The sequence below is a fragment of the Astatotilapia calliptera genome, chromosome 11, assembly GCF_900246225.1.
Source record: "Astatotilapia calliptera chromosome 11, fAstCal1.2, whole genome shotgun sequence".
NCBI lineage: Eukaryota > Metazoa > Chordata > Actinopteri > Cichliformes > Cichlidae > Astatotilapia > Astatotilapia calliptera.
Window position 1 is genome coordinate 33,835,469 of NC_039312.1, and position 27,741 is coordinate 33,863,209.

General features: G+C 41.9%; 2 protein-coding genes across 6 annotated transcripts in view; one reads left to right on the plus strand and one right to left on the minus strand.

Moving 5' to 3' along the window:
• Positions 1-15,752, plus strand: part of LOC113032564 (lamin-A) — a 39,573-nt gene extending 23,821 nt beyond the window's left edge. For all 5 annotated transcript variants that reach the window (XM_026185555.1, XM_026185551.1, XM_026185552.1 and 2 more), the window contains 11 exons: positions 4,123-4,279; positions 5,131-5,256; positions 5,815-5,985; positions 7,537-7,662; positions 7,783-8,003; positions 9,913-10,225; positions 10,503-10,610; positions 11,306-11,425; positions 11,513-11,575; positions 11,893-12,057; positions 13,234-15,752. In XM_026185555.1, coding sequence (XP_026041340.1) covers positions 4,123-4,279; positions 5,131-5,256; positions 5,815-5,985; positions 7,537-7,662; positions 7,783-8,003; positions 9,913-10,225; positions 10,503-10,610; positions 11,306-11,425; positions 11,513-11,575; positions 11,893-12,057; positions 13,234-13,269 — 1,606 coding nt within the window. In that variant the 3' untranslated portion in view covers positions 13,270-15,752. The remainder of the gene's footprint in view (positions 1-4,122; positions 4,280-5,130; positions 5,257-5,814; positions 5,986-7,536; positions 7,663-7,782; positions 8,004-9,912; positions 10,226-10,502; positions 10,611-11,305; positions 11,426-11,512; positions 11,576-11,892; positions 12,058-13,233) is intronic.
• Positions 15,753-15,800: 48 nt separating this feature from the next.
• pear1 (platelet endothelial aggregation receptor 1) overlaps positions 15,801-27,741 on the minus strand; it is a 60,174-nt gene continuing 48,233 nt past the window's right edge. Inside the window, exons 14-23 of the mRNA XM_026185550.1 lie at positions 27,364-27,516; positions 27,140-27,271; positions 26,908-27,039; positions 26,218-26,340; positions 25,776-25,994; positions 23,961-24,070; positions 23,604-23,730; positions 21,862-21,924; positions 19,887-20,090; positions 15,801-17,992 (exon numbers count right to left, since the gene is read on the minus strand). Coding sequence (XP_026041335.1) covers positions 17,841-17,992; positions 19,887-20,090; positions 21,862-21,924; positions 23,604-23,730; positions 23,961-24,070; positions 25,776-25,994; positions 26,218-26,340; positions 26,908-27,039; positions 27,140-27,271; positions 27,364-27,516 — 1,415 coding nt within the window. The 3' untranslated portion in view covers positions 15,801-17,840. The remainder of the gene's footprint in view (positions 17,993-19,886; positions 20,091-21,861; positions 21,925-23,603; positions 23,731-23,960; positions 24,071-25,775; positions 25,995-26,217; positions 26,341-26,907; positions 27,040-27,139; positions 27,272-27,363; positions 27,517-27,741) is intronic.

Here is a 27,741-nt window from a genome sequence, read left to right on the forward strand (position 1 = left end):
GTGGGTTTTCCCAAGCCATTAGGGATTCTCGTGAGTGTCTGTATGTTTTTTTCACTCCACCACTTTGCTTCACACTGAAGTATCTCAGCAGCAATCGGATTACTGTGAAATTTCTGTACAGAAATGCTTCAGAGTGCTACCAGCAGAAATTTTCATTCAGCCTGTGAAGGGTATCTTTCGATTATCTAGTAGATGGGATTAAATTCATTCTGCCACATCTAGCCTGCAGACTTTGATCTCCAGCCTGTATATAAAAGATGGCGACACGGTGAAATCAGCCATTGGTCACGTTTTGAAAGCTTAGGTTGAGCACCTTGGCTGGATGTGACTGAAAGTCAAAGGACACTGCATTCACATGTAGTCAGCTTATCAGAGACAAAATAGGGCCATCGTTAAATCAATAACAATCAAACAAGACTTAACTGTGATCAAGAACATACATTTGAACTGTTTTGATTAGAAACAATCCTTTTGGCCTGGTTTGAGTGTATATGCCTCCATCCATACAGTATGAGGAGTCTCTAAACGAATTAAGGACACCTAATGAGGGTGGTAATAATAAAAACATCAACACCACCACATGTGTGTCCGTGTTGGTGCTGGTCTCCCTTTTTATAGGAAGGTCCTGAGAGGTTAAGCCACGGACCCGTACGTTACATGATGGATGGAGCGTGCTCGTGACCTCCTGAGTTTTCCCCTCCTGCTGTGCCCTATTTAGTGTCTGCTTGAAGGAATGTGAATGTCAGGAATTTGAGCTGTTTGCAAGAAAGAACCTTTCTTTGGAAGGAGAGATGGACGTAGTCAAACTGTACAAAGTTTAAAAATGCTTTCTTTTTCTGTAACGTCTGTTTTCTCCTTTTAATCAAACATTTTATTTGAATGCGTTTTATAAATATACCGAGCCATTATTGTCTTTGTTGACTCATATCAACATTTAAATGCCATTTACAGATATCAGGGACCTGGGATCTGTTATGTCAAATTATTTTTGTTTTTATTATTTGTTCACATTAAGGAAGAAGTTTTTGATTTTGAGGATCTCAAAAACAAACTGGAAAAAAAATCATCATTGTTTTTTTTTTTTGTGTTTTTTTTAAACATCAGCATGGATGCTGTCAGCACTGACCTGCTTTTGTGTCTACGAGGGATTAAAACCAGAACAAAACAAGAGCACTACTTTCAGTAGACTTGTGACAACTTGGCTGCACAGGGTGACCCAACATCTTAACAATCACCCCAGTTCATATATAATCTAGTTATAGTATAAAGTCACAATATCAAACACCCGGCCTGCAAGTCTTTTAACTCTAAGCTTTTCTTATTCTTTTATGTGCGAGGAGAATACAAACTGCAAAGCAGCATGTTGATACAGTAGAGGCACATCCATCCATTAATTCACTGCTGAAGCTGATCCACTGGGCCCATTAGCCTTAATGAATGTCACAGCAGACACACACACACACACACACACACACACACACACACACACACACTCGTCTGCTGCAGAGTCACACTGTTAAAACAGTCTGTTGGAGAAAATATTAACATCCAGACAAAGAGCTGCATACTTTCTGGTAATGTTTATCTCCAGCTGTAAACAAATGAGTTTATAAGTGAAATGAAAAACACACCTCTCATTGTCTCCTTCTCTCATTACAGCCATGTTTGGGTTATTTTTCTTTCTTTTATAGACGTGCACTGGGTATGTTAATGAGCATTGCGGTGAATTTAAAATATCCCACAATAACATAAAGCAGCGACTTTAGTAAATAAGTTTCCAGAAACGTATATGAGCCTCGAGGAGCATGGCACCTCCTCATGTTGTTAAGCTATATTATTGTTATTACAGTCACAACAGTATAAGCCATTAAGACATTTTATAGCAGTTGTCACGTCTCTTTTTACACGAGTTACTAATCTGTCCAGTGGGAGAAGCTCGGAGCTCTGTGATGACTGACATGTCAGAATGAGGCAATAACTTTGTTGGTCCAACAACTGTTGTAGGTGTTAATAGTGCATTTTGTGCTGCACTACACCTGAGCCATGAAGTCATTCTTTGACAAGTCAAATATGACAAATAGTTGCGACACATAAGCAGGAACCGATATCGTTCTTCCTTCCTACTCTGGTGCAGTCATATCAAACAGAGGTTGATTCAAAGAAAGGCAGAAAGGCAAGCTGCCCATGAGCAAGGCTTTTAACTCCAGCAAGTATTTGTGATGTTTATAGAAAGCGATGTGTGGTCTGAACATCAGGCACTTCAGTTCAATAATATCTTTATTAATATTAAAAACAAAACCAAAAAAACCAACAGATCTGAAAACAGTGAAAAATCTTCTTTGATTCCTCAGCTGTTCATAAAGAATGAAATGCTGTGTTCATGAGCAACAATAAAAAAATGTTGTGCTGCAGAATTTTGATGATTATTTTTTTCCCAGAGTGTTATTTAAAGAGCACGTGTGAATCAGTCTCTGCTTTCTTCCCTGAGCTGCGTATGTCTGTGTTTGTGAGCAGGCCGAGCCAGGACGCTGATTTGATTTGGGCCCATCAGAAACTGGGCGGCCCTCCTCCTCCTCCTCCTCCTCCTGCTTCTTTTTTTCCCTTTTTAAAATTTTTTTTTTTTAAATCTGAACATAATCAGTCTTGTAGGCTCTTTTTTTTCTTTTTTTCCTAAATCCGCTTCGGTTTTCCGCTTTCTGCCTGTGATGCATGTTTTTTCGGTTGGCCTGCTGTTTGTTTTGGCTCTTTTTTTCAGGAAAACAAAGTTTCGCTTTCATCCTCTTAAAAAGAAGTCCTGGGTTTTATTGAAAGCAGTAACGGATATTGATTGCTGTGTCATAAACGCATTTTTGCTTTGGAGTTTATATCCATCAGTTCACTCTGCTGTGGGGTATCTGTGTGTCTTTTTGCCTGCTTCTCCATACACTGGCTTTCCTAACAGCCTGCAGTCCATGACTAGAGGACTCTGAGGTCTGTGTGAGCAGCCTGGAAGCCTTCTCCTGCAGCAGATGGTCATTATTAGTGACAATGAAGCCTGGCCCACAGGGCCAAATAGAATAATAGGGAGCCCATTTCCTCCTCAGTCGTGCATGAGCCTCTGTCCAACCCGTCCCCTGTCTTCACGTTGTGCTGGAAATATATAGTTTTTCCACAGGCAGTTCCAAGATTTCTTTTACTTTTTCCCCTCACACAGTTCTCTGAACAAACACGAGTTCTCTAAAAACGCCACAGGTTGTCTCAGAGAGAAGTTCATGTGTAGTTTGGGAGTCCAATAACAGCACAGCGTGTCATCCACAGCTTCTCTCACTGCCGTGTACTTTGGTGCTATTTATCGCTCGGCACAGATAAAGAACAGATTCTCCTTTTATAACTTTGTAGATTTTAACCTGAATGGAAGCTAACAGGAAATCTATACTGCAAGTTACCAAATACATTAACTGATGGACTGATGGAGGGTAATAAACCAGTCGACAGCTAAATAAATACATAGAGAAATAAATGGCCTAATAAAAAAATATGTTGGATTTAATGTTATGCCTGTGACCTTCTGTTACATGGAAGGATTTGTGGTGAGGACCTTCTTTCACCTTCTCCACTGAAATACAGACAATAGCCTAAGTGGAAGTTGATTTATAGAAAGCATTTATATTTGTTCTCTTATTTATTTCTCCTCTTTTTCTTGGGTCACCTACAAAAACTGTTCCATGGATGGCAAGGCAGCTTTGTTTTATATAGCACCTCTAACACAGCTGCACCTTTTTAAAATGATTTAGATTATAAGAGGCTGTAGACCTAATGTGAGTGTTTAGATGAGAGGATGGAGAGCTAACTTGTGTTTATTTCTGCAACATGAGAATCTGTGGGGATCGACTCACTTTCAGGACCAGCCTCAAGTGGTGGTTAGCAGAACTGCAGTTTTTGGCATTTTTGATTAGCTTCTTTTCTCAGTACTGGATGCGGCCACTTGTAGTGCTTCAATAAGGCTGATAAAATGCTTGTCTGTGGGGAATAAAATTACATTTATCAGCAGGGATATGATGAGCACAGTTAGAATACATAACAACGACACATAAAGTACCAAAAAAATCTATAAATGACATCCTGTCATCCTTATCGTCACAGGAACACCAAGAAGGAGTCTGACCTGGAGGCAGCTCTGGTCAGGTTGAGGGACTTAGAAGCTCTGCTCAACTCCAAAGATGCTGCCCTCAGCACTGCCTTGGGGGAGAAGCGAACCCTGGAGGCAGAGGTGAAGGACCTCAAGGCCCAGCTGGCGAAGGTAAAAGACATTTTTATCCAAACTTAAGTCTTACATGGTTAACGTGGGCAGGACGAGTACATTTCATTTTATGGAGTCTGAATTGTTGGTTATTTACTGCTCAGTTTTTTTTTTTTCTTCTTTTACTCTGTTGCTTTAGCATCAAAGTAAAAGAAGTTCCCTCTACATTAATGAAAGACAGTGAAAGCCTCGTGGTCCTGTGGTTTAGCGTACCTCTCAGAAGTGGTTTATTCGTGGTCTCAAATGGGGAAAATCCCACAAACACCAATGTGCGTTCTGTCCCGCCCCCTTGAGCTGCGATTTGATAGGCAAAGAAGTAGACTGCGGTTTGAAGCTTAGCCTGAAATTTGCAAATGGAAGAGAGATGTCCGTGCAGGCTGCTTGGATATTTACTGCCCATTTTGCACCGATAAAGCAGGAGTCGCTCTTTAATATCTGCAGACCTGCACGGATTGTTTAAAGCTATTTATCAGCTGAACAGCAGTCAGAGGAGTGCAGAGCCTCTTTGGCTGTCTGTGTGGTGCTGATCTCAAAGCAGAAATACCCCAGTGGAGTTGGTAATTTTATGTAAACCCTCCAGCAGCTGATTATGAATGAGGATGTGGAGGCGAGACAGACAAAATTGCATCTTTTGCTATTTGTTTTATCAATGAACGTTACTCCTGAGGTTGTGGCCTTGCTCCACCTACTGGCCAAATCAAGGAACTAAAGGTTTTTCTTTAAGAGAGGCTCACAGATTAAGCAGCACAGATTGGACCTTGTTCTGTATTAGATCTCTTTTTGTGTGCTTACATGCTTCGTCTAAAAATCATTTCTCTCATCTCGTTTCTCTCTTCGTGTGTCCTTTCCAGTTGGAAGTAAACTTGGCTGATGCCAAGAGGCAGCTGCAGGATGAGATGCTGAGGAGAGTGGACGCCGAGAACCGCCTGCAGACCCTGAAGGAGGAGCTGGAGTTCCAGAAGAACATCTACAACGAGGTTCCCGCTCTTCACCTTAGCACTTCTATTTTTACAGAGCTGTCTCAGTAATCTGTCCTACTTTTCATCGTTTCCACAGGATATTGATTTGCTTCCAACCACCTACTTGTTGTTTTTGCATGTTTCCCTTCAGATCTGTCTCAGAGCTGTTTCTTCTCCTTCTAGTAATGCAGAACAGATAGAAGTCTGCACAGAAAGAGCAGATATAATGATGTCATAATAGAGCTGAAATGTTCATTTCCCAAAGTTGGCAATTTTGTGCTTTTTCCAAATGAGGAATATCTTGGAGATTTGTTTTCTGTTGGCCCTCTGAACAAAGAATTCGTGCACAGCAACCAATTAATTAATACAATTACATTAATTGACAAGGGCAGTTTTTTTTTTTTTTTACAGTTGGTGACTGTATTATTGTTTATGGTGCATGGACCAAACATCAGTGCGGATCAGTCTTTTTCGAGCATCATTCATACAAGTCGCGTGACAAAATCAAACAAGGATGGGAACTGCCACTCTGAGTTTACATGTGTTTGTATCTTACACCGTCGCCTCTGTCTGCAGGAGCTGCGTGACTCCAAGCGTCGCTTTGAGACCCGCATGGTGGAGATTGACAGCGGGCGGCAGCAGGAGTTCGACAGCAAGCTCGCTGAGGCTCTGATTGACCTTAGAGGCCAGCACGAGGAGCAGGTCCGCCTCTACAAGGAGGAAATCGAGAAGACCTACAACTCCAAGGTAATTTGCTCTCTGCCTGGGAAAACGGTTCTGTCACCACCTAGAGTCAAAGTATGACATCATTTTCACTTCATATAATTCAAAGAATTCATTTGTCACCATCTTAGCGTACAAAATGCTTCATTTTTGTGTACAAGTATATTCATTAAAAGCGAAGCCGAAATGAAACATTTTTTTTTTTTATCTGGCCTGTAAGGCGTTCCGTCTGTGTTGTCATGGTCCAACCTGTTTTTTTTGTTTTGTTTTTGTTTGTTTTTTTACCCACCAATCGCATCACTGTGGAGAAGGAAGGGTATATCTACCTGTGATGAGATGCTCATGCTTGTAACATTATGACAGGATGTAAACATTTATGGCCAAACTGTACAATTTCTTTCTTTTCACACTAAAAGAAATGACACATCGTGGCCTGTACACGGGCAGAGGTGGAGTATCCTCATGCTGATCAGCAACTAAATAAAACATCTGAGAAATGTGTCGGAGACGTTTGCAACACATTGTAGGATTTTAGATCTCTTTGGTTTTGTTAGCTATGAAACAGATCATGTTTGTTTCTTACAAAATGGTAGAAGAAGATTTTGCTGATTCTGTGAACGAAGATAAAAACAGGACATTACATTCAAACCTGTATGAACTTTGACATCCAAGAACAAAACAGTAAGATGCTTAGGGCTAAAAAAAATTAAAGTTAAATTTATTTAATGGATATATATATATTGTACTTTTCTGTTATTAGTGATATTGAAAAAAATCACATTTTAATCATTTTAATGTTCCAATTTTCAACATAATTTGCAACTTTAAGCTTTACCTTTACAAATTTCTGTAACACACACACACACACACACACACACTGAGATAACTGAGGGCTCTGCAGTCGCAGAAATTGATCTTAACAGTAAGTTGAAAGAAAACCTGTTTGTAGAAAACACCTGTTGATATGAAAATAACATCCATGTGGTCAGTAACAGTTACTTTAGTGCAACACTATGAGGGAAAAAATCCCCTTTGAATTCCAGGTGTGACACGAGGTAGGAGTGTTTTTTTCAGATGCTCAGTTTGCTTCCTGCACAGATCAGGCGGCTCTGCTGGCGAGCTTTTAACTGTCGATGTTGGTAGATAGAAGGAAAGAGACACATTTTTTTTGGTTGTTACATTATTGTGGGGTGTGTGTCGTATTTATTATACTTCATTCTTTTTACCTTTTCAGCCCCACGAGTTGAGTGTTACTCAGATTCATTAGATGGAAAGGTCAACATTGTAACAGCTGATATTTCCAAAACTGAGCAACTCGTACAAAAAGAACCCAGATGGATTTAAAGCACTACAGACCAAAGGGTGAACTGTCCTGTTACTGTGACCGTGGTTATGGCGGGCCTTGTGGTTTAGTTTCTTTTATAAGTAATGCTCCTTCATCCCATTACTTTGAAATAACTTTATTTGGGTTTGTTCATTCGAGCTTTATTAAGAAGGTCAGACTGAAGCAGTGTAGTTTTTCTGCTGTAGTTGAGCCCTGCTGGGAGCTGACTGCCTCTTCTCTCTGCCCGACAGTTGGAAAATGCCCGTCATTCAGCTGACAGGAACAGCAGCTTGGTGGGAGCTGCCCACGAAGAGCTGCAGCAGACCCGGATCCGAATGGAGAGCCTGTCAGGCCAGCTGAGCCAGCTGCAGAAACAGGTACTTCCACTCGCAGCGTGTCAGTGGATTGTTAACCATCAGGTGGATTTCTCGGATCCAAGACAAAGCAGTGGTGAAAATGTAACTGGGCGTCCTTTGTGCGTCTTCTCTCTGAATCAGCTGTCGGCAAGCGAGGCCAAGACGCGGGAGCTTGAGGAGGCTCTGACACGCGAGCGCGACCTGATGAGGCGACGGCTGGAGGACAAAGATCGGGATATCACTGAGATCCGAGCCCGGATGCAGCAGCAGCTGGATGAGTACCAGGAGCTGCTGGACGTCAAACTGGCCCTGGACATGGAGATCCATGCTTACAGGAAGCTGCTGGAGGGAGAGGAGGAGAGGTGAGGTTGTTTGTAAAACAGCTCTACAACCATGTAGATGCCCACAAGGCCAGAAGTTGTTATGGGAAAAGAGGGAGCACTAACAAGTCAGTGAAAAATTGGTTTGTGGGGATAACGAGTGAAAACTGAACCCAGTGCTCCATAACCTCGGCGAGGACTTCTGTGCTCCAAGCAGTGTAATAAATAACCAATTAGAGTCACTGCCATGCTGCAGGTGGACACCTGTGGACCAGTCTTGGGTTCATTTTGTTTTTGGTGCTTTTGCTTTGGGGCTGTTTGTCTTTCTTTTTTCCTTTTTCTCTTTTTTAGCGTAACGAGGGTGTAAATAGAGTCCTTCTAACTTTGAGGAAAGTACTCTTTCTATTTTAAAACCCTGCCCTTAAACACCTCGTCAGAGCCATAAAAAATGGTTTCACCACGCACCGCAGCATTTGGTCGAGCTGAAATGCCAACAGCGAGCCTTACTTCATCACCCAGCGGGACTGTTGGCTGATTGTGCGGAGGAAACAAATATCACAAGGACTCATGCAAGTAGAATATTATTATAAATATGAAGTGTGTTTATCAGTGCATTCAGTACGGGCGTTGTGAGGTGCATCGTGACGTGATATATAAAGTAAACAAAAACCAAGAAAAATGCCAAATTGACTTTAATTAACTACCAACAACAGCTGAGTTTCAGGGACACATAGGAATCCGAGTACTTATCCACACCCACAGAGGGAGGGTCGTGGGGTACACCTTGGACAGGTTGCCACTCGTATCACAGGGCACACTTGGCAACAGTGGGAAGGGGAAAAAAAGCTTCCTTTCAAAGGGAAGAAAGCTCCAGCAGAAACAGGCTCAGGGAGGGCGGCCATCTGTTTGGGATAAGAAGAAAACACAAGCGGAAAAAGGGACAAAGAGACGACAGACAGGACAAAACATAACTAAGGTAAAGAGAAAGTTAATGGCGTGCAGCCAGCAACGCCGGTGAAACGTGACTGACCAAAGTATATTTACAGTCACAAATATCTGCATGAGAGCTCAATTTGTTTCGTTCAGTTTATATATTGTTCATTTTCTTATTTGACTCGGATTTTTCATGAAAGTTTTTCATGAGTTTGAAGAGCATAACTCAGATATTCTTCAAATGTGATTTGGGCTTGTTTTTTTTTTTCTAATGACAAATCAAAATTAATGTGGCTTTTATGTCGCTGTAGGTAACCTACTGCTATCCAGCCAATACAGCTCATCGGCTCCTCCTCATGAAGGGCTGACCTGAATGTCTTGACATGCGTCTCTTGTGGAGAGCTGCTAACAGACAGAGTTTAGAGCCGCATTTCATCCTGGAATAAATCTGTTTCATTGCAGCCGTTTGTATCACATGTGAAGAGCTTGCACCAGAAACAAAGTTTTTCTAAATATGAAATAAAAAAACAAAACCTATTAATAATGTGTAGAAAATCTGTATTATTTCTGATGGCCAGCAGGGGGCAGCATGTGTGATTATGAAAACAAGGCAAACTGTATAGAGGTTTTTGAGAAAATGACCCTGCTGCTCACTTTATCCGTGACCTCAGGAAACAGTTTTCTGATAATTTCATGGTGTTGGGCACGAGTTTTATTTCTTATAGTATACAACATATAAAGTAAAAAGGACGATATGGGACCATATGAGTTCAGGGTGTTGTTGGCATTGGTACCACAGTCTGTTAATATCATAAAAAAACAAACGGAGAACAAGGTGCAGAATCAGTGAGAGATATAATTATATGGCGATTATGACACGAGGCTGTTGACTGTCTTTAACCTGATGAGGTTTGATGGAGTACCCGAGCAGTAAGGATGTAATCCTGGCACTTAACCAGCAGGTGCATTTGCACACTCACTCACCTCGTATGTATCCTCTCCCACCATCTTTCCCCAGGCTGCGTCTGTCACCCAGTCCTCCACCCACAAAAGTCACGGTGTCGCGGACCTCTGGCTCAGGCCACTCTCAGACCACCCGGGTGCACCACTCCTCCTCCGCCGCCGCTGCCTCCAGCAGCCGCAACTCCTCTGGGATGAGCGTCTCAAAGAAGCGCCGCCTCAACGACAATGACAGCGAGACCTCCAGCGTGACAGGAAACACTGTGACCAAGACTCGCATCAGTCAGCAAGCCTCGGCCAGTGGACGCATCACGGTGGACGAGGTTGATATGGAGGGAAGATACATCCGTCTCAGCAACAAGGCTGATGAGGTAGCTGAGATTGTGCATTACTATACAAGCACACCGAAATGGGCGGCGAACTCCAGGCCTCGAGGGCCGGTGTCCTGCAGGTTTTAGATCTCGCCCTGGGTCAACACACCTGAATCAAATGATTAGTGTTGGATCACGGACACATCTAAAACCTGCAGGACGCCGACCCTCGAGGCCTGGAGTTCCTCACCTCTGCTATAAAAAATATTTCCAGTGTCTTTAGGTGAATTATTTGTGACTCTGCCTAATCATCATTCTCCAACTTTCTCTTATGCAGGACCAATCACTGGGCAATTGGCAAGTGAAGAGACAGGTTGGGAATTCAACCCCAATCATCTACAAGTTTCCCCACAAGTTCACTCTGAAGGCCGGCGGGACTGTGACTGTACGTTACACCAAGCCTTCTTCCTTTCTTTGCCTCTTTTTAGAGACTCTGTGAATATGTTTGGACACTAATGATGCTGCGATGCTTCGAAGGTGCCATTTTTGTTTTAGTCATGTTGTGATGAATTACTTCTCACCTTTCCTGCCAGTGGCTCAAAATGTTGTAAATGAAAGATGGGAAACACTGAATGTCAACACAAGAATTTCTGTTTAATGCTTCACAAACATTTTAGCAGTTTAGAGAGACCAGTTGTGTATAAATGAAATAAAAACAAAGTGATATAAGGACAAACTGGTGCATGCATGAAATGAAGGTCTGCACCAAAAAGCTCAATATGAGATTAAATACGTGTTAAGCTGGAAATCGTCGAAAGCTTCTCTGGCGGAGTTGAAGAATAAGAATTATGGAGCTGAAAATGAGCAGAATGGGTGACACACGTGGAATCCATCATGGTTACAAACAGCCAGCAGTTGTTGTTGCAAACACAATCGATAAAAGCCCCAAAACAGTAAAGTTGTATTTCAGTTTTCAACGAGTGTAAATGTATCAAAGGAAAATCAAGACAAGTAGAAATTTGACTGAGATGATCACCTCAAAAAGCACAAAATAACTGGCAGATATTCCTTTTGCTTCCTTTTTCAGTCCTTCACTGGTTCAGTGCAGTTTACAAATTCTCTGATGTTTGACTTTTACAGGTCTGGGCTGCATCTGGTGGTGGAACCCACAACCCACCCACTGACCTGGTGTGGAAGAGCCAGAGCTCTTGGGGTACTGGCGACCTGCTGCAGACCTCCCTCATCAGTGCTAATGGAGAGGTCCGACTTCACTCACTTTGTATTGTAAAGTTTTCTTCTTCTTTTTAACTGCAGTGTCTGACTTGAGTTTATTTGATTTGCCATCAGGAAATGGCCATGAGGAAAGTGACCCGTACCCTGTTCCGTGACGATGATGAAGATGATGACATGGTAAATTCCTCCTGTGTTACTCTGTTCAGCATGTTACTCAAAGCTGCCACGCCTTTAACCCCACCTTCTTTTATTCTGTATTAATTTTAAAAATGATGTAATAAACAATACCGAGATCATAAAATAAGACTCAAAACAATCCGACTTCCTGTTGCGACCAGAGGAGGCGCCCCCTGCTGACCGGATGCAGGTTTAAGGCTTAAGCTTCACTTTTCAGACCTGAACACTCTGCCCATCTTTTATATACAGTCTATAGTAACCTGACCACTAAGCAGTTAAGCAGCAGTTGAGTAACTGATGTGTGCCGCCCTCTGCAGGGAGCTCACAGCACAAGCGGCGCAGACAACGAGTACAACCTGCGCAGCCGCAAGGTGATGTGCGACTCCTGCGGGCAGCCGAAGGAGCGCGCCGGTGGTTGCAGCAGTCTAGCTGAAGGCCTCCCAGGACATTCCTACTTCATGGGCACCAATGAGCCCAGACAGGTACTCCACAGTCAAAACATCCCTGCAGCAATTATACAGCATCATTAATAACTGTGTTTTAGGATCAAAGCGTATAATATTTGGTTCTATTAGTGATTAAAATTGTTGGCGGCGACTACGCACAGAAAACGGACAACATGTGTGGGTTTTTTTGCTTATTCATCTATAAATTTAGAGTTTCCTGTTGCACAATAATGCCCAGATGTTCCACATGTTTTGGAGTTCTGTACTGTAAGATGTTTAAGCATCTGAAACAGACTTTTGGCGTGTGGCATCTGCAGTTAATTTAATTACTAATCAACAAAATTGGAGTTTAAATGGGATCCAAGATTGCAAATACTCCCTCTCTCTATTTCCCAAGAACTGTTTTATGATACAAAGTGCAGTTTAGAGTCGCAGAAAATTTTTGGTTTGCGCTGCATTTTGACAGATTCCCAAACATCAAACATGAGCAGAATCCTAGATGCAGGTAGGAGGTGGTGGTGGTGGTGGAGCAGAGTAAGCTTATGGAGACTTTGAACATGCATCAATCTGTATCAATCTCTCTGTTACTCTAGACCAGGGGTGGGCAACTCCAGGCCTCGAGGGCCGGTGTCCTGCAGGTTTTAGATGTCCTTGATCCAACACAGCTGATTTAAAGGCTAAATGACCTCCTCAACATGTCTTATAGTTCTCCAGAGGCCTGATAATGAACTAATCATTTGATTCAGGTGTGCTGACCCAGGGTGAGATCTAAAACCTGCAGGACACCGGCCCTCGAGGCCTGGAAATGCCCACCCATGCTGAATGGTGAACACAAGTCCTCCACCACTTCAGGGCTGAACAAACGGCTTCTTTCATTTCACTTTTAACGGTTGTTTCCCCCAATTTACCAAAAGCTTCAGAAGATAATGTAGCAAGAGGCGAAACCGAAATCGGATTTAAACTGAGACATGTGGCTTTTAAAAAAGGACATTTCTAAAGTTCAGCTGCACAATTTCAGTGCAGAAACACGGCGCTCGTTTTCCCCACAGCTCCCATTTTAACGCCTCGTAAAGACTCACTATCAATAAAAAGTCACCTTTATTAATCTGTATTCTAAGCATCAGGACCACAAATGAAGCATTTGGTGTCGAATTACACAAATAGTTGTTTTTGTTAAACAAAAATCAAATATTCCTGTCGTCTCCTCCTCAGGGCCGCATGAAGCCGGAGAACTGCTCCATCATGTAAAAACCAGACAGCACCTCACCTGAACCCAGCACCTCCTGCAGCCCACAGGGGAGAATGATTTTTCTACCGTCGGGATGTTTGTCTTTATTTTTTTATACGATTGTGTCTTATTTTGTATTCAGATTATTCTGCGGGTTAGATTTGCTTTGAGGTTTTGGCAGAGGGCGTAGGATTTTCACATATAGCTTTCAAGTTTGTATATTCAGCTTATTTTACTGCATGTTTGCTGTTTGCTGTTTGCTCGTGCTGTTCTCCGCTCTGCTTGCACACGCACACACACACACAGCTCCAGTGACCAGGGCTTGTGCTTCGATCCGAGACGGGGTTTCACATTTAATGGCCAGGCTGTCAACACTCAACACGCACAGCTAGTGGACCCTATCAGGAAAACAGCCGTACAGGCGAGAGGAGGATGGCTCCTCTGGACTTTGTTAATCATGTTTGTTTCCCATCAAACAGATCAATTCTTTGTTTAAAGCCAATGTTTACAACTAAAACATTTTTTGGAGCAGTGTTGTGCTATATTTATGGATAAAATATTGTAGGAAAAGTCTCCAGAGAAAGCCAAAGCGATGTAAGCTCAGGGTTTTTTGTTTGTTTTTTTTCACCTTAGCCTTAAACAAACGGGGTGATGATATGTTTTCTATGTGATGCTGTCGGGCAGCTGTGGTGCACACAGAGAAAATGAGTACTTGAGATGAATATATGTACACGGCTCGCTCCCCAACGAATGTATTCATTATGTTTTTGGAATGTTTAAAGAAAGAAGGGAATTATTGGGTAATGTGTCTGGTTAAGTGCTTCTTGGCTTTGAGTGCGTTTAAACATGATGGGAGAGGTTTATTTTGTACCTGGGGGAATGTCAGCAGAAGGTACTGTTTTTTGATAGATTGGGTGCCATATATAGAGAGTATATATTAATAGGCTCTGTTTCTATTTGCAGTAGATTTTGGACATGACTGTTTAACCGATTAGAAATACAGATGTGCCTTCAGAGGCAACATCTGCAGTTTTTGTTTTTCCCGCTCACATGCTTCATATGGGAGTCTTGTGACCGTCAGCTGTCCTCCGATCCGTGTTGCTCCTAAAAGCTGGTCATAAGGGCTTTGAATTTTCTTTCTTTCCTCTAAGCTTTACCGACTTTGCAAATCCCTTGATCTGATTTTGGGACCTCTGTCAGATTGAGGGGTTTGTGTGACTTTGTAGCTTTGGCTTCATGCACTGCTTTTTGCCAGTTATGCACAGCAGGTAGATTTGTAGTCTAGTCTGGCAGCTTAACTCATTTATACTCCAGTGGAAAGCATATCAAAGCATTTGTGGAAGATACTTGATAGCTGTCGTGGTATTGTTTTTGTGTGGGTTTTTTCTTTTTATACTTAAAAAAAAAAAAAAAAAAAGAGGCAATTTCTGCAAAGTTTAATTTTTTACATTTTTCGGCCACAAAAGGACAGTTCACCCCTAAAATGAAACTTGTGTCCTCTGCCCTTTAATGCTGTCTTGGTGTTTCCAGGGTTGGAGACGGCTGCAGAGATGTCCGCCTTCTCGTTAATATAATGCAACTCATGTTGTGGTGCTCAGAGTACTGGAAAATGCATTTGAACAAACCAGAAATCATGACCTTGGTACTCAGAAAAAATCTACAGACCTTTTATGAACAGTTTCTTGTAGGAACGACTTTCTTTCTAACTTCATCCACCAACCGAAAGTAGCGTGCAGCTAGCTGACATGAGCTGCTCGTCAGTGGAAGATGCAGCGTTTATCCAGCAGAGTGAGGAAAGCATCAGATGTAGTGTCGTACAAAGAAAGAACTTCCTGTATCAAACTGCTCAGTAGTATGACCCGGTCATGATTTTTGGAAACATTGATGCTGAATTTTCAAATGTTTTTTGGCACTTTTAATTTCAACATATTGAAGAGAAGTCTGATATCTCTTCAAAACTGGGCTAGATGCACAGAAAAGCTACAGGCAGGAGAAAAACAAATATGTAAACCTAACTATGGTTTGAATTGTGCTTTTTAGGTAGTTTGATGCTCAGCGTGTCTCATGAAGTCACTGACAATCAGAGAAATGACATCTACAGTATAAATGTGTATTAACAGAAATCTTGTAGTTGTCAAATGTCTACATGTAAAGTGATGAGAAATGATAACTGTAGTTGTGCAGTATATTCACAACATAATGCTTCAGATCAGGTCATCGAAACGTCAAGGGTGTAATTAAGAACCAGAGTAACAAGGACTCGCTACAACCACAGATGCACAAACACACTGTGAGGTCTTTGTAAACTCCGGCCTTCCTCGAGTCTTGGTGGAGATCTCATGAATCCTTTGAAGGGCTTGAGATTTAAAGATATCACCCAAAGCCATTAATGTTAAAGGTTCTTGAAATGAGATTTGTGTGAGATCATGAAATCATTAAAGCCACACTTTGATGCAATTTATTTTCTAAAGCGATGCTGAGTAAAAAGTATTTTTTCCATTGAGTGACGGTTGTGATTATTTCCTTGTTATTGAAAAAGGTCGAGTCCATGAAAAGTGCAGAGAGTTTTTATTTACATCATACAAACACATGTTCCCAGGATTACATTCAAAAATAAATGACTGCACAATATTGTAGCACTAAAAGCACGACGTACATTCTGTTTGGCTTCTGTTAACAACTTGACAGGAAAATGAACTTCACAGGTCAATATTTTTACATTAATACACCAATTTCAGTATTTCTGAACCACAACACAATCGGGACTACAGTCTGCTCCCCAGACACACACACAGAGTTCAATAATCGCCACTAATTTTAGCCAATCACATTACATTTCCACTCTCATCATTAAAAATGTCAATGATTTTTTTATCGGGACTAACTTGACAAAAAGTAGTTCCACTGAAACCTATTGGTGGTGAGGTCAGGGTGAAGGGAGACGTCTTAAGACTGGGTGTGAGCTGTTGCATATTTGGACAAATACTCTGTAAACCTTTAACTGCAGCAGAGGAGGCCGCGTGACGCTGAATCTCTGAACACCGCTTTGTACCCAAAGTCTCCACAGTTTTGTCCAGCGATGGAGACAATAGAGCTCAGGCCTTCTGTCTGGCCCACACTCTTCAGTAATCCAGCCTTCCCAATGTTTAATGCTTTGTCCTTAAAATTTGGGATTCACTTCAAAGGCAGCTGTCAAGTCATCAATCACTATGCACAATCCACTCATAGTAGGGTAACGTCCATAACCTAAATATGACTGTAAAATCTATAGACGATGAGCTCTGGTACCCAGCGTGTTGAGGTTTCCATTTCTAGTCCTCTTGAAGTTGTATTGACCAATCATGTTTGAGCAAGCTGTGCTTCAATTACAATAAACAGTCAACGAACTAATTCCCCAAAATGCAGCCTCATAAATCTGTCAGCCAGCAACACATTTAGTTTTTTTATTATCTTTGTCTTTGCATGTGTAAAAAATGAGCAGCAGAAGACCTGGCCTGAGTATCTGGTGGCTATCCTTCAAAAGGCGATCCATTCAGAGAGATTGCATTATGGGTAACACAGGCACCAGGTCTAAAAAAACAAACCGAAACATAATAAAATCTTTGTGTTTTGGGTGAAATGGCCCTTTAATTGTGACAAAAAGAGGCACTGCACTGATGGCTTTATCATAATATCTGTGCCCAAACTCACACTGACCATTTAACATCTATTAATATATACACAAGAAGTTCATAAGGTGTCCTATGAGACCCATAACAGCATCTTTATTTGAACAGAAGAGCTGCGCTTCAACAATACTCAGAGGCTGACAATATATTCATTTCTGTATTTACACAGTTTTCTTCAGACAGCAGCAATAAGCCACATTTCTTTAAAGAAACACACTTCAGTCCTTAAATGGCATTTATTTTTTGAAAAAACACAACATGAACTTTTGTAAAATGCTGCTCACTTTGGCTTCCAGGTGTTAAAAAAGAAAAATCTGTGGTATTTTTTCTGTTTATAAAATTTGGTTTGTCATAAGACGTCTTTTTTCTCAGCTGAAGCTGCCTTTTTTTTTTTTTAAAAAAAAAATGTTGAAAATGTAACGCACTGAAATTCAACTCGAAATAAAAACCCTGAAAAGCGAGACGAAGGAAAAATCGAGCTCTGATAAAAGAGGCCCGTTAAAAATGCATCAGCAGCACGCAAAGGGTGTGGAAAACAAATATTTCAGCATGTTTACAAGAGTTCAAACACACAAACATTCCCAAGTCGCTGCTTTTAGCCATCAAATCCTCTGGTGGGTTTTGCCCTCGGGAGTTAAAAGCAGCTGAAGCCCCGCGGGCGTCACCACACAGCCTGCTGGCTCCTCAGTCTGGATGACAGGTCTGTGACGGAGACGCCAGTACCGCTCTGCGCACACAAGGGGGCGGTGTTTAGTTGAAAGCAAAGCATCCACTGTAAACAAAGGTTCGTCTGGCAGGACAGACTCCTCGCCCCTGCTGTGTTGGTGGTCTGCAGCTCTGATTTTCAGAGATAAAATTAGCCGTTTCTTCATCAACCTCGGAGCGAGCAGAAGGGAACAATTTGCTCTGCTGCTCTGACGCTGTCACTGAGGGCTTCTCCTGGGGGAGGGGCAGGGCGAGGGGGGGCGGCGCACCGGTGGCAGGTCGTAGTGTCCCGGGATGTGGCTGTTCACCGGCAGGTCGTAGTGGCTCTGTGGGTCCTCATGAGGAGCGTGGCCGTGGGAGCTCTGACACTCTGAGGGGGAAAAGAACTCGCTGTGAGGACCAAACAGGCTGCCATTCTTTGTTTTAGTGCTGGAAAATATGCTGACTCTATTTTTTAAATAAAAACCCATCTGTGCATTCAGTCCTGCTGCTTTGGACTTGACTGGATGAGTTGGTTTGGCGTTACAGTCTGAGCTTACTCTGTGCTCAGTGTTTAATTCAACTTGTTGAACTCGGTCCTAAATAAAGCTTTTTAAAAGCCCACACACTCCAGGGTGGAAAAGCGTGCATTCACCCTCTGTTTAAATTTAAATAACATCATCTATAAATCGTTTAATAAGAGTCTAGCTCTCAGATGTGGGCACCCTGAACGAGGATATTAGCAAATAAACTAAAAACATCAGTAACAAACAGCAGTGTCGCATAATCACGTCGATGTCATGCCATGAAGTGGAAACACCTCCCTGTCTTTACTCTTTACTGTTCCTTTTATGTTTATAAACCCTTTATTACATGAAGTGTGTATTTTCTCTAAATGACTCATTTTCTTAGTCATTGTGTTCTGGATCCATGCCAGAGTATTTAAAGACATTAAAGGTAATTTCGTTTATTATGACATGCGTACTTATTGTAGAATATACTGCAGAAAAAGTTGCTGCTCAGAATCCATCTCATCTACAATCGTTTGTATTTAGCTGCAAAATGTGCTGACGCAAAAAGTTTTTCCAAGCTTAATTTTCAACATCAATTTTAGTTAAATTAGGCTAGACTGGATTTGTTTGCACTTTGCTTTTCTTCATTTCAAAAGTCTTGTCTGGATGTCAGATCTTAAAAACCAGCTACAAATGTTGCAGTCATACAGAGAAGAGAATCAGTGATTTAAACAACAGAGCGGCCACAAAGCTGGCTCTGTCATTACAACCACAGTCTTCTGTTTCAGGTAGAGTGAATGCAAATTGCAGTGATTTGTCTAAGAAAAAAAGACTGGACTCAATCCAATATGTGGATGAATGTAAGGATTTGATCCCGCAGACCTACACTTCGTTCCTCTGACTGCATATTGATGCATTACTAGTGTCCACAATACAATAAAAGCTAGGAAGAAAATCCTTCGGCTTCCTGTTTTTCCCTCTCCTCTCCTCTCCTCTCCTCTCCCCTGCCCTTCCTCTTCCTTTAGTCTTTTATTTGTGGCAAACAGATGTTGATTCATTGGTCCATGACCTGAGGAAGTCTGGCCTGCCCAGCTGTCTAACAGGCCACAGACCTGTTTTAAGGTTTGACTGATAAGGACCTTAAAAGAGTTGCTATTTTTTGTTTTTTCTCCCAAAGCGGGTGGATCCATGGTGCCGTGGGTAGCACTGTAGCCTAATAAACTCAAGTTAATCCAAAGAATTATGTAAAATCAACTACAATATTGGGCCACACCTCTTAATCTTTGAATTCAGGTGTTTTTGTCCTGTTGCCGCGCTTGTATAAAATCATGTAGTCAAAAGAACGGATTGTTCTACAGATAAAAATTCATAACATTAAGGAGTGGGATCAGCAAGTGCTAACGCTCTGCAGGGTTCCACGTCTCCTCTGGCAGTAACATCAGCACAAAGACTGTACCAGGAGCTGCACGGCACAGGTTTCAGCTGCTGTAGGTGTAATGTGGTCCAGTATTTTTGTCCCTATAGTGTAAATCGCAGTTAGTTCCCACCTTACGATTACTTTACAATTCCTAATTTTAAAAACTCATAGTTCTTATTAAAATTAGCGTTAGAGTAGCTGGATCCAAATAGACTGGTTCATTCAAAAACACAAACAGACCCACTGATGTTTGTATGATGGAAATATTGGACGTTTAACCATAACAATAACTAAGAAGGTTGTGGTGAAGTGTAAAACACTCCTCGGACTTGCTTGAGGTCAGAAGTGTTGCTTACCTCTGCGTAAGGTGGCCGTGTGGAACGGCGGCGGGGGCGTAATCTCGGTGTACGCGCGCTCCCTGGGCACGGCCGACTTCATCTCCATGTAGCTGCTCTCCGGGGGGCAGAAGGGCAGGGGCAGCCCGGGCAGGTCTTTGATGGTGGCGTACGGATTCTCGCTGTTTAGAGAGCTGCTGCTCACGGCTGCCGAATCCTTCAGCTCTGCAGGAAACAAATATTGAGAGATTAACTGCATATGAAGTCCATGCAGAGCGAGAATGGAGCATGATTGAGAGTTAAAGCCTAAGCCTACTAGATGAAGCATTCACTCCATGAAAAGTGAGATTTTCATCAGTATGCAGCTCTGTAAATTGCTGTACAGCTGCAAGTTAATGACTGTTGACGTAAATTTGTAGGCAGCACAAAGTACTTCCAGTAACTGTCGAGTACTGACATGGAAATTGAAATTTCTAGCAGTTTTACAAGCCTGAGAATTCCTCTGGGCTCAGGAGACAAATCATGACAGTAGAGGACGACGACAGCTTCTGAAGTTTCAGCTTTCTTTATAAAGTGCTGATGATCTTTTACAGCAATAAGGAATCAGCTTTAGTTTAATTGTACGCTGATGAAATTGTAGGCTTAACAGATCTGCCTAAAGTAAGTGAGCCTGTTGAGACGAAATGTGTTTTTTTCCATGAGCAATATTCAATAATGATATTTAAATAATCCAAAAAGCAGCTTCAGACTTCTTTGTCTCTTTATGGAACGATGCCGTGTTAGCAACAAACAAGATGAGAAAAAATGTTCCCCAGTGACAGCAGAGGTGCAGCATTTAAAGAGCCGCAAACACAGAGACACTGAAAAAAGACCAATTACAACAGAAATGTTTCCAGGGGACAATAAAAAAATGGATGTAAGCTTACGGTTTGTCTGATGGTTTCTTTGTTTTATCACTCGCTTCATGAGTCACTGAATTTTGCAACAAGCACGTCTCAGCCGTCTGCTGCGTCTGTGTTTTCAGACCAGTCAAAATGTTTTCTCAGTCTGCTTAAATGTGTTTGCGCTACGAGGAGCTCTCAGGACCACTACACACAGCCCACGGCCGAGCATGTTATGAGCTTACTGTCTTTGTTTAACATGCATTTTAACATTTGCTAAATGGGACTAAACAAACAGTCCAGCTGAGGATGATGGGAATGTCATCAGTAAACAAGCAAGCCAAACTTTATTTGTACAGCACACTTGATTCGACGTGGCATTCAAGGTCAAGTGTGAGCTGAGGTGAGTAAAAAAAACAAAACAACCTACAGATAATGTAAAATGAATGAGATTCAAATAATTTAACAAATGCAAAGAAAATAAACAATGAAGAAGATAAAATCTGACTGAGTGTGCAAATCATGACTGAAGGCTTGATCTTTTGTGTGGCCTGGGTCCAATTCCACCCAGACTATCAGAAAATAATAGAAACTAATAAATAAAAAAATATAAATATAAAAATAACATTTAAGCAATAGAAGTGATAAAACATGGAAACAGGAATAAGATCAAATAAAAATTAAAACAACAATATGCAAGTAAAAATGTGGAAAACAAACATTCAACATGTCACAAGCACTAGAAAAAAAATGTGATCACATGGCGGCGAGAGATCGAACGCTACATTTTTCCACAAGTACATAGAGTTCCCCCAGAGGGGGCCTTTGAAACCAATTTACATGGACATCTAATTCACTCAAAGCTTGCTGTTAAAAAATTACACGGGTGTTAGAAGAAAAGTCCCCACAGTTAAAGCCTCTGTGGACCATGAATGTCTGTGTAAAATTCATGAAAAGCCATCTGATGGATAAAGGTGTGACGGTGGAGAACACTGTCATCCATAGACTGTCTAAATAAAGCATACTTTGTAAGCATACTTTGGACAGCTTTTCCACAGCTAACCTCAGACTTCAGCAGTAAGTAAGAAAAGAGAGAAAATGAGGTGATAAACTACCTTTGTTGTAATATTTTCCGAGGCTGGCGCTGTAGCTGTAGCTCCGATCGATGCCAAAAGCTCCTGTTAACAATAAAAGACAAATCAGACGTCTTCATTTTGCTTTATAGCGAGCTAATCAAAAGCAGATAAACTGCTGTGGAAACCTGTAAAAATCAATCCCAGGTGAGTGATAGGTGCTGGCAATGCAACTCTCACCTTTTACGAAGTCCTTATTATTTTTATAGTCTCATATCGAGTGTGCCCCGCTGACTAGGAAATGTGATGGTCGATAAACTTTGCTCGAGATTATAAGCAGGAACTACTTAAGCTTCTTCCTGGCCTGAGGCTCTCAGCCATTACCTGTTTAAGCAGCTATGCTGGCGCAGTTACTGAAAAGAGCCTAAGAAATATTTGAAATCTAAACTTTTGCACTCCACTCCAAGCTTCACGCACAACTCTGATCAAGACCCTAAAAAAAGGGTTAAATTTGACTGAGACACTTTGATCCCTGACAGTTCAGCTTACCGAGGTTATTCTCCATTATCAGCTATGTTTTAACTCTTTCATTACCAATGAGGAACTACAGCAGATGTGTTTGGATCAAAAATAGATAGGGACTTATTCTTCTCATTTATATTCCAATTTTTCATTTTCAGATACCAATAAAATACTTTTCACTGTTCAAACAATAATTTCCAGGTCTGTCAACAAACTGTTTTAGCTCCTATCGCTTTAAAGGCCTCCCCTCCCTAAAAACCCCACTGTCTTCTGATTGGCTGCCCCTCCTCTCTCCTGCAACCAGAACCCTGGTGCCTGTAAGCCAGGCTTCTTTACTCATGTGCCTTTGGTGTCCCTGAGATGACTGTGTAAAAAGACCACACTGAGCTGATGTTAGCTCAGCACAAAATTACAAGAAAATGTCAGACTTTAAAAAAGCTTTTGGCTCGCAGGGATTATTTTACATTTACCTCATAATTTAAAACTTTGATCATGATTGTAATCATCTAACATCAGGACATGAGAGAAAATGAGAAAAGCATGACATAGCACCCCCCCCCCCCCCCCCCCCCCTCATATATAAGGGTGGACAGCAAAACTGTGCAGCAAGCCTCTAGTGGGCTTGCTGCACAGTTTAAAAAGGTTTAACTCTGTGGACATGGCCATCAGAGGAACAGCAGTTCTTTGCTTTCTCACTTTGCCAGAGGTCACCACTTAGTCATAATAATATAATATTAAACTTTAAATATCATCAGAAGTCTGCACAAATCCTTCTAAGAAAGGACACGTATGAGATCTTTGCACTTCAGCTTCATACTTGCTCTTCAGTGAAAATAAAGACGTTTGGTTGATCCCACATGAACTCTGATTAATGTTGCACAAGACGTTTTCTTTCCACCTGTTATGACCGTAATTAAAGAATGCATTTAACTTAAGTGACATAACTGTTTAATTATTGACTACAATTTGATCACTCTGTTATATTACTATGAGACAGGCAAAGATAATGTGATGACAGTAATGTCTTATTTTGTAGCATCCCCCCCCCCCCACAGACACACACACCCCTCACCGCCAGCCAGCAGTTGCAGATTTTGCTGATTACTTTAATGCCGCTGTGGTCAGAAGGTCAGGAAACCAGGTTCTTGCTTTTATAAGCTTGTAAATGTTAATGTGCTCATTTTATTCTAGTCTACAGCTGCAGGTGTGCCCTCTAAATGATCCTTATGTGAATCACGCAGTGGAGAGTCACCTAGACGGACCTGAGTCTTTGCGAGGCTCGTGGTGTTTCCAGTCTGCAGGCAGAGTGGCATTGGTCTCGACTCCAAACAGACCTCGTCTCTCCCTCTCTGCGTTCTTCACACTGCAGAACAGCTGGTTGTTGGTGTTCTGTAAGGCAGGAAAAATGATAAACCATCGCAAATGTACAAAAGCCAAATGAAGCGCTGAGGACCAATGACCTACTGCGTCTACACGTTTTGGTATCATATGATTTCACAACCCCCTGAATACATAGCCAGCTGTTGCTGACTGTCCAAATGACATATTCCTCCCATTGCTGCCCTTCAGTTGCAATGAGGCATGAAGCTTTCTCCTTAGATATCAGAGATGACATTCACCTTGATGGTGCGGTCGTGGTTGTTGGGGAGGTGTGGCAGCGGAGGCCTGTTCTGGCTCAGTGTGTGGTAGCTGGGGTTGGAGTAGTAATGGTGGTAACTGTGAGGAACATCTGCAGGACGAAAACAAACACATGGCATCACGTCTGCTGCTATTAAATTACCTCAAGGTCAATAAAATGCATTCCACAATCACACAGAGTGAGATAGACATGAAACCGCACTGTGCATACAAACGACATCAACATCACAGTTCTCCAAAAATACTCAATATCCAGCGTAGATCGCTGACCGGCTGAATCTTCTTCTGCAAAGGCATGTTAGCAGTCAGCAGTGACAGCAGTCACAAATATAAATATTTACAGGGATTCAATAAGAATCCTCAACAACACCACAAAATCTGCCACAGTCCCACTTGTTGCAACATTTAATTTATCCCTTATGTATAAGATGACTTCAATTACTGCAGTTAATAAATGGCTGACACTGAGCATGATATCTATCTAGTTTACTGCACCAGTTTGTAAAACAATCAAATACGTTTGGCTGAATTAAATGGAAGTTTGAAACATATCTGACCATGCCTTCTTCTTCCAATTCTAACATACTATATGAAAAATTTGTTCAGTGATTTATTTTCATAATAAACCTTATTCAGGTGGCCTTCAAGTCCACTTAAATCACATTCGGTCATCAACTGTTGTACCAAAAGAAAACATATTTTTTTTAAAAATATAGTTATGTTGATTTCTGACATCCTGCTTTATATTTTTAAGGCTTAAAAAGTGTTTTAGTGTCAGTTTAAACCTCCAGCAGGGAAGTCAAAAAGTGAAAATCAGCCGTCACATCAACACATTAATCAAAGAGTCAAATTTATATCCACAAACACAAATTTTCCTTTTTTTTGGCTGCAATGACGATTCTCCCATCTACTAATTTATGTCTATGTACACAAAATATATAATATTTTCCAAAAGAGTGAAAAATCCACACGTTTGAGGGTGGAGTGATTGGCAGTGATGTGACCTATGTTGGTGGAAACCACTAGAACCATAGTGCTGGTCCCTCACGAGAGAACAAAAACTACTGTTCGATTTTGCACAGGGTAAGATTTAGAAAAAGACCCTGGTTTTGGTTCAAATACAATGACTCGATTTTATTTTAAAGGCGGTTTGTTGCGTGCCGGGGTGACGTGTTCCAGCTGGACAGGATCAACAACATACGTGCTGCAGACACAAAACATTCTTCTCATTGAAACACGTTAGCTTTACTGCAAAAAAAAAAAAAAGTTACTCGTCTCCAAGAACATGAACAAATACATTACTTCTCCTGTTTTGCCACAAAGTGCATAAAGTGTGTTATTAGCCATGCTGGAAAAAGAAGAGCAAACGTATGAAAGTAAAGATGAAAGCAGTTTCTAAGGTGACTGGATTTTCAGGTGCAGCTGCCTGTGCACGCTCCAGCATGACAGTAAAATACTGGGTGATTGTTCCCACTGAACATGTCAGATTGTCATTATCCAGCGATGTTCTCGTACCCCCCGTCTGCACTTACCAAACCTTACTGGAAACTGCATGGTGCTACACACTACCACATTGTAGGTTTAAGTTCAGTGCTAAATTATTGTTGCTGTAATTCAACCTCATATCCACAGGAGATGAATCCTGTGTTGAGATTCTGATGTTTCAAACTCTGAACAGTCTGACTGGATGTGTCAGATTTTACTTTGAATCTGTGTCCGTTTTATGTTACGCATGCAGGGCTCAGTGGGATGAGCCATTCTCTGCATGAGCAGACAGAAGCATCTTCAGACTGTACCTGGAACGGCATATTCAGAGTTGACGGTGCGGCTGGTGGAGAAGGAGACAGTCGGGGTGTTGTTCTGCTTTTCCTTCTGCCTGCGGCGGTAGAGCAGCAGCAGAGCCAGCAGCAGGACCACCAGAATGACAAGCACAACGATGCCGGCGATGGCCCCCCACGACTCCCTCTCTCCAGGATTAAGACGACTCATGACGCTCCCCGTCTGCTGAAAGGAGTCTGACAAGCAGAGGGTGGAAGGAGAGCTCAAGTACAACAACCAGAGCAGCTTTCATGATTAATTCATTATTATTATGAACACATTACAGGTTACATGTTCAATTCGGTTTTATTCATATAGCACCAAATCACAACAACAGCCGCCTCAAGGAGCTTTATATTGTAAGGTACTGTAAATGTCAGTGTTATAACTCCCAAACTTCTGCTAACATGAGGTCCGTACCTTGCTTGCAGTCGTCGCCTCTGTTTTCACACACACAGTCTCCAGTAAATCTGTCACAGAGGAGGTTGGCTGGACAGGAACAGGTCTGAGCACAGAGCTGGCCGAAACGTCCCGGATCACACGCTGGAAAACAAAGTACATTTCTCTGACTTATTTCCCCTTCAGCAGCATCTGTATGAGATATCTGTTGACGTTTTACAGGACTCACTTGATTGCTCCTATTATTCTGTTAGGCCTCATCTCAGCGAATCTGAGTCACTGAGCTGGTCCTGTGTTTGTGCTGCTTTTTAATGCAAATATCTGTTTTGTTTCAGTTGTTCTGGTGAAAATTCTAGTATTTTGTTAGTCGAGCACTAATTAGCAGGTGTTTGTTTCTCTGTGATGCATCTGGACAGTTTATGATTGCTGCTTGCTGACTAAGCTAACTGGCAACAGCTGGTAGTTTAAATATGGTCACTTCCAGCTCTAAAGCAAAGCAAGATGCTCAGATCAACGCCTCACATTGGCTGCTTCCAATGATTAGAGTGGGTCTATGGATAAAAGCAAGGCCCTGGCTGCTGGGAAGTTAAAATAGTGATTATTAATCAACAGATTACCACTTCAAGTTCTAACCCTGTAGATACTCTAAACAAATCAAAAGCACCGTACTGTCCACGCTCTCATCTCTGCATGAAATCCTGTGGCACTCACGTTTGGAGCAGTCGATAGCGGTCCAGCCTGGTAAACATTCACAGTGACCGTTCCGGTGGTTGCACGTGGAGTTGTTGGCACAGGGAAGACACACTTCAGAGCACTGTTTTCCAAAGTAGCCAGCTGGACAAACTGTAACCACAGAAAAGAACCTGCTAAATGTCCTGCACTCACTTGTAAATGAAAGATCAGCGGCTTTTTGTGATGACTGCTGATTAGTGAGAAAGCCCACCTTGGTCACAGTTTGGCCCAGTGTATCCAGGTAGACAGTCACACTCTCCTGTCACATGATGGCAGCGGTATGATTGGCCGCAGGACTGACACGTCATACTGCACTGGTCACCGTACGTACCCGTTCTGCATTCTGAGGGAAACAGTAGGGCTGATATTAGACAATGCATACAGCGAGCGAGTCTTTAAGTCGTTTTTTATTAACTCATCAGATACAACGCTCACTGTTTTGGCAGGTGACTCCCCAGTAGCCTGGGCGGCACACACACGCTCCAGTTTCCCTCAAACACGTGTCGCTGTTTGGACAATGCTTGAAGCAGGTCTGGTTACAGTGGCGCCCCCACAGGCCCTCTGAACACAGCTCACTGCAGCGGGGACCTAAAGGAAATGAAGCAGTGAGCACATAAACGAAGCAGGAAATTACAACTTTTATTGACTCTAATCACATCATTTAGTTTAATAAAGGACCTACAGTTTTACATCTGCTAAAGCAAAGAGCAGAATGCCTTTCACTATCCCAAGTGTAAATCAGTTACTGATCTAATTACATAAAAACATGGTTATAACTGTATAATAAAAATGTAGTTGAAATGATAAGCAGGA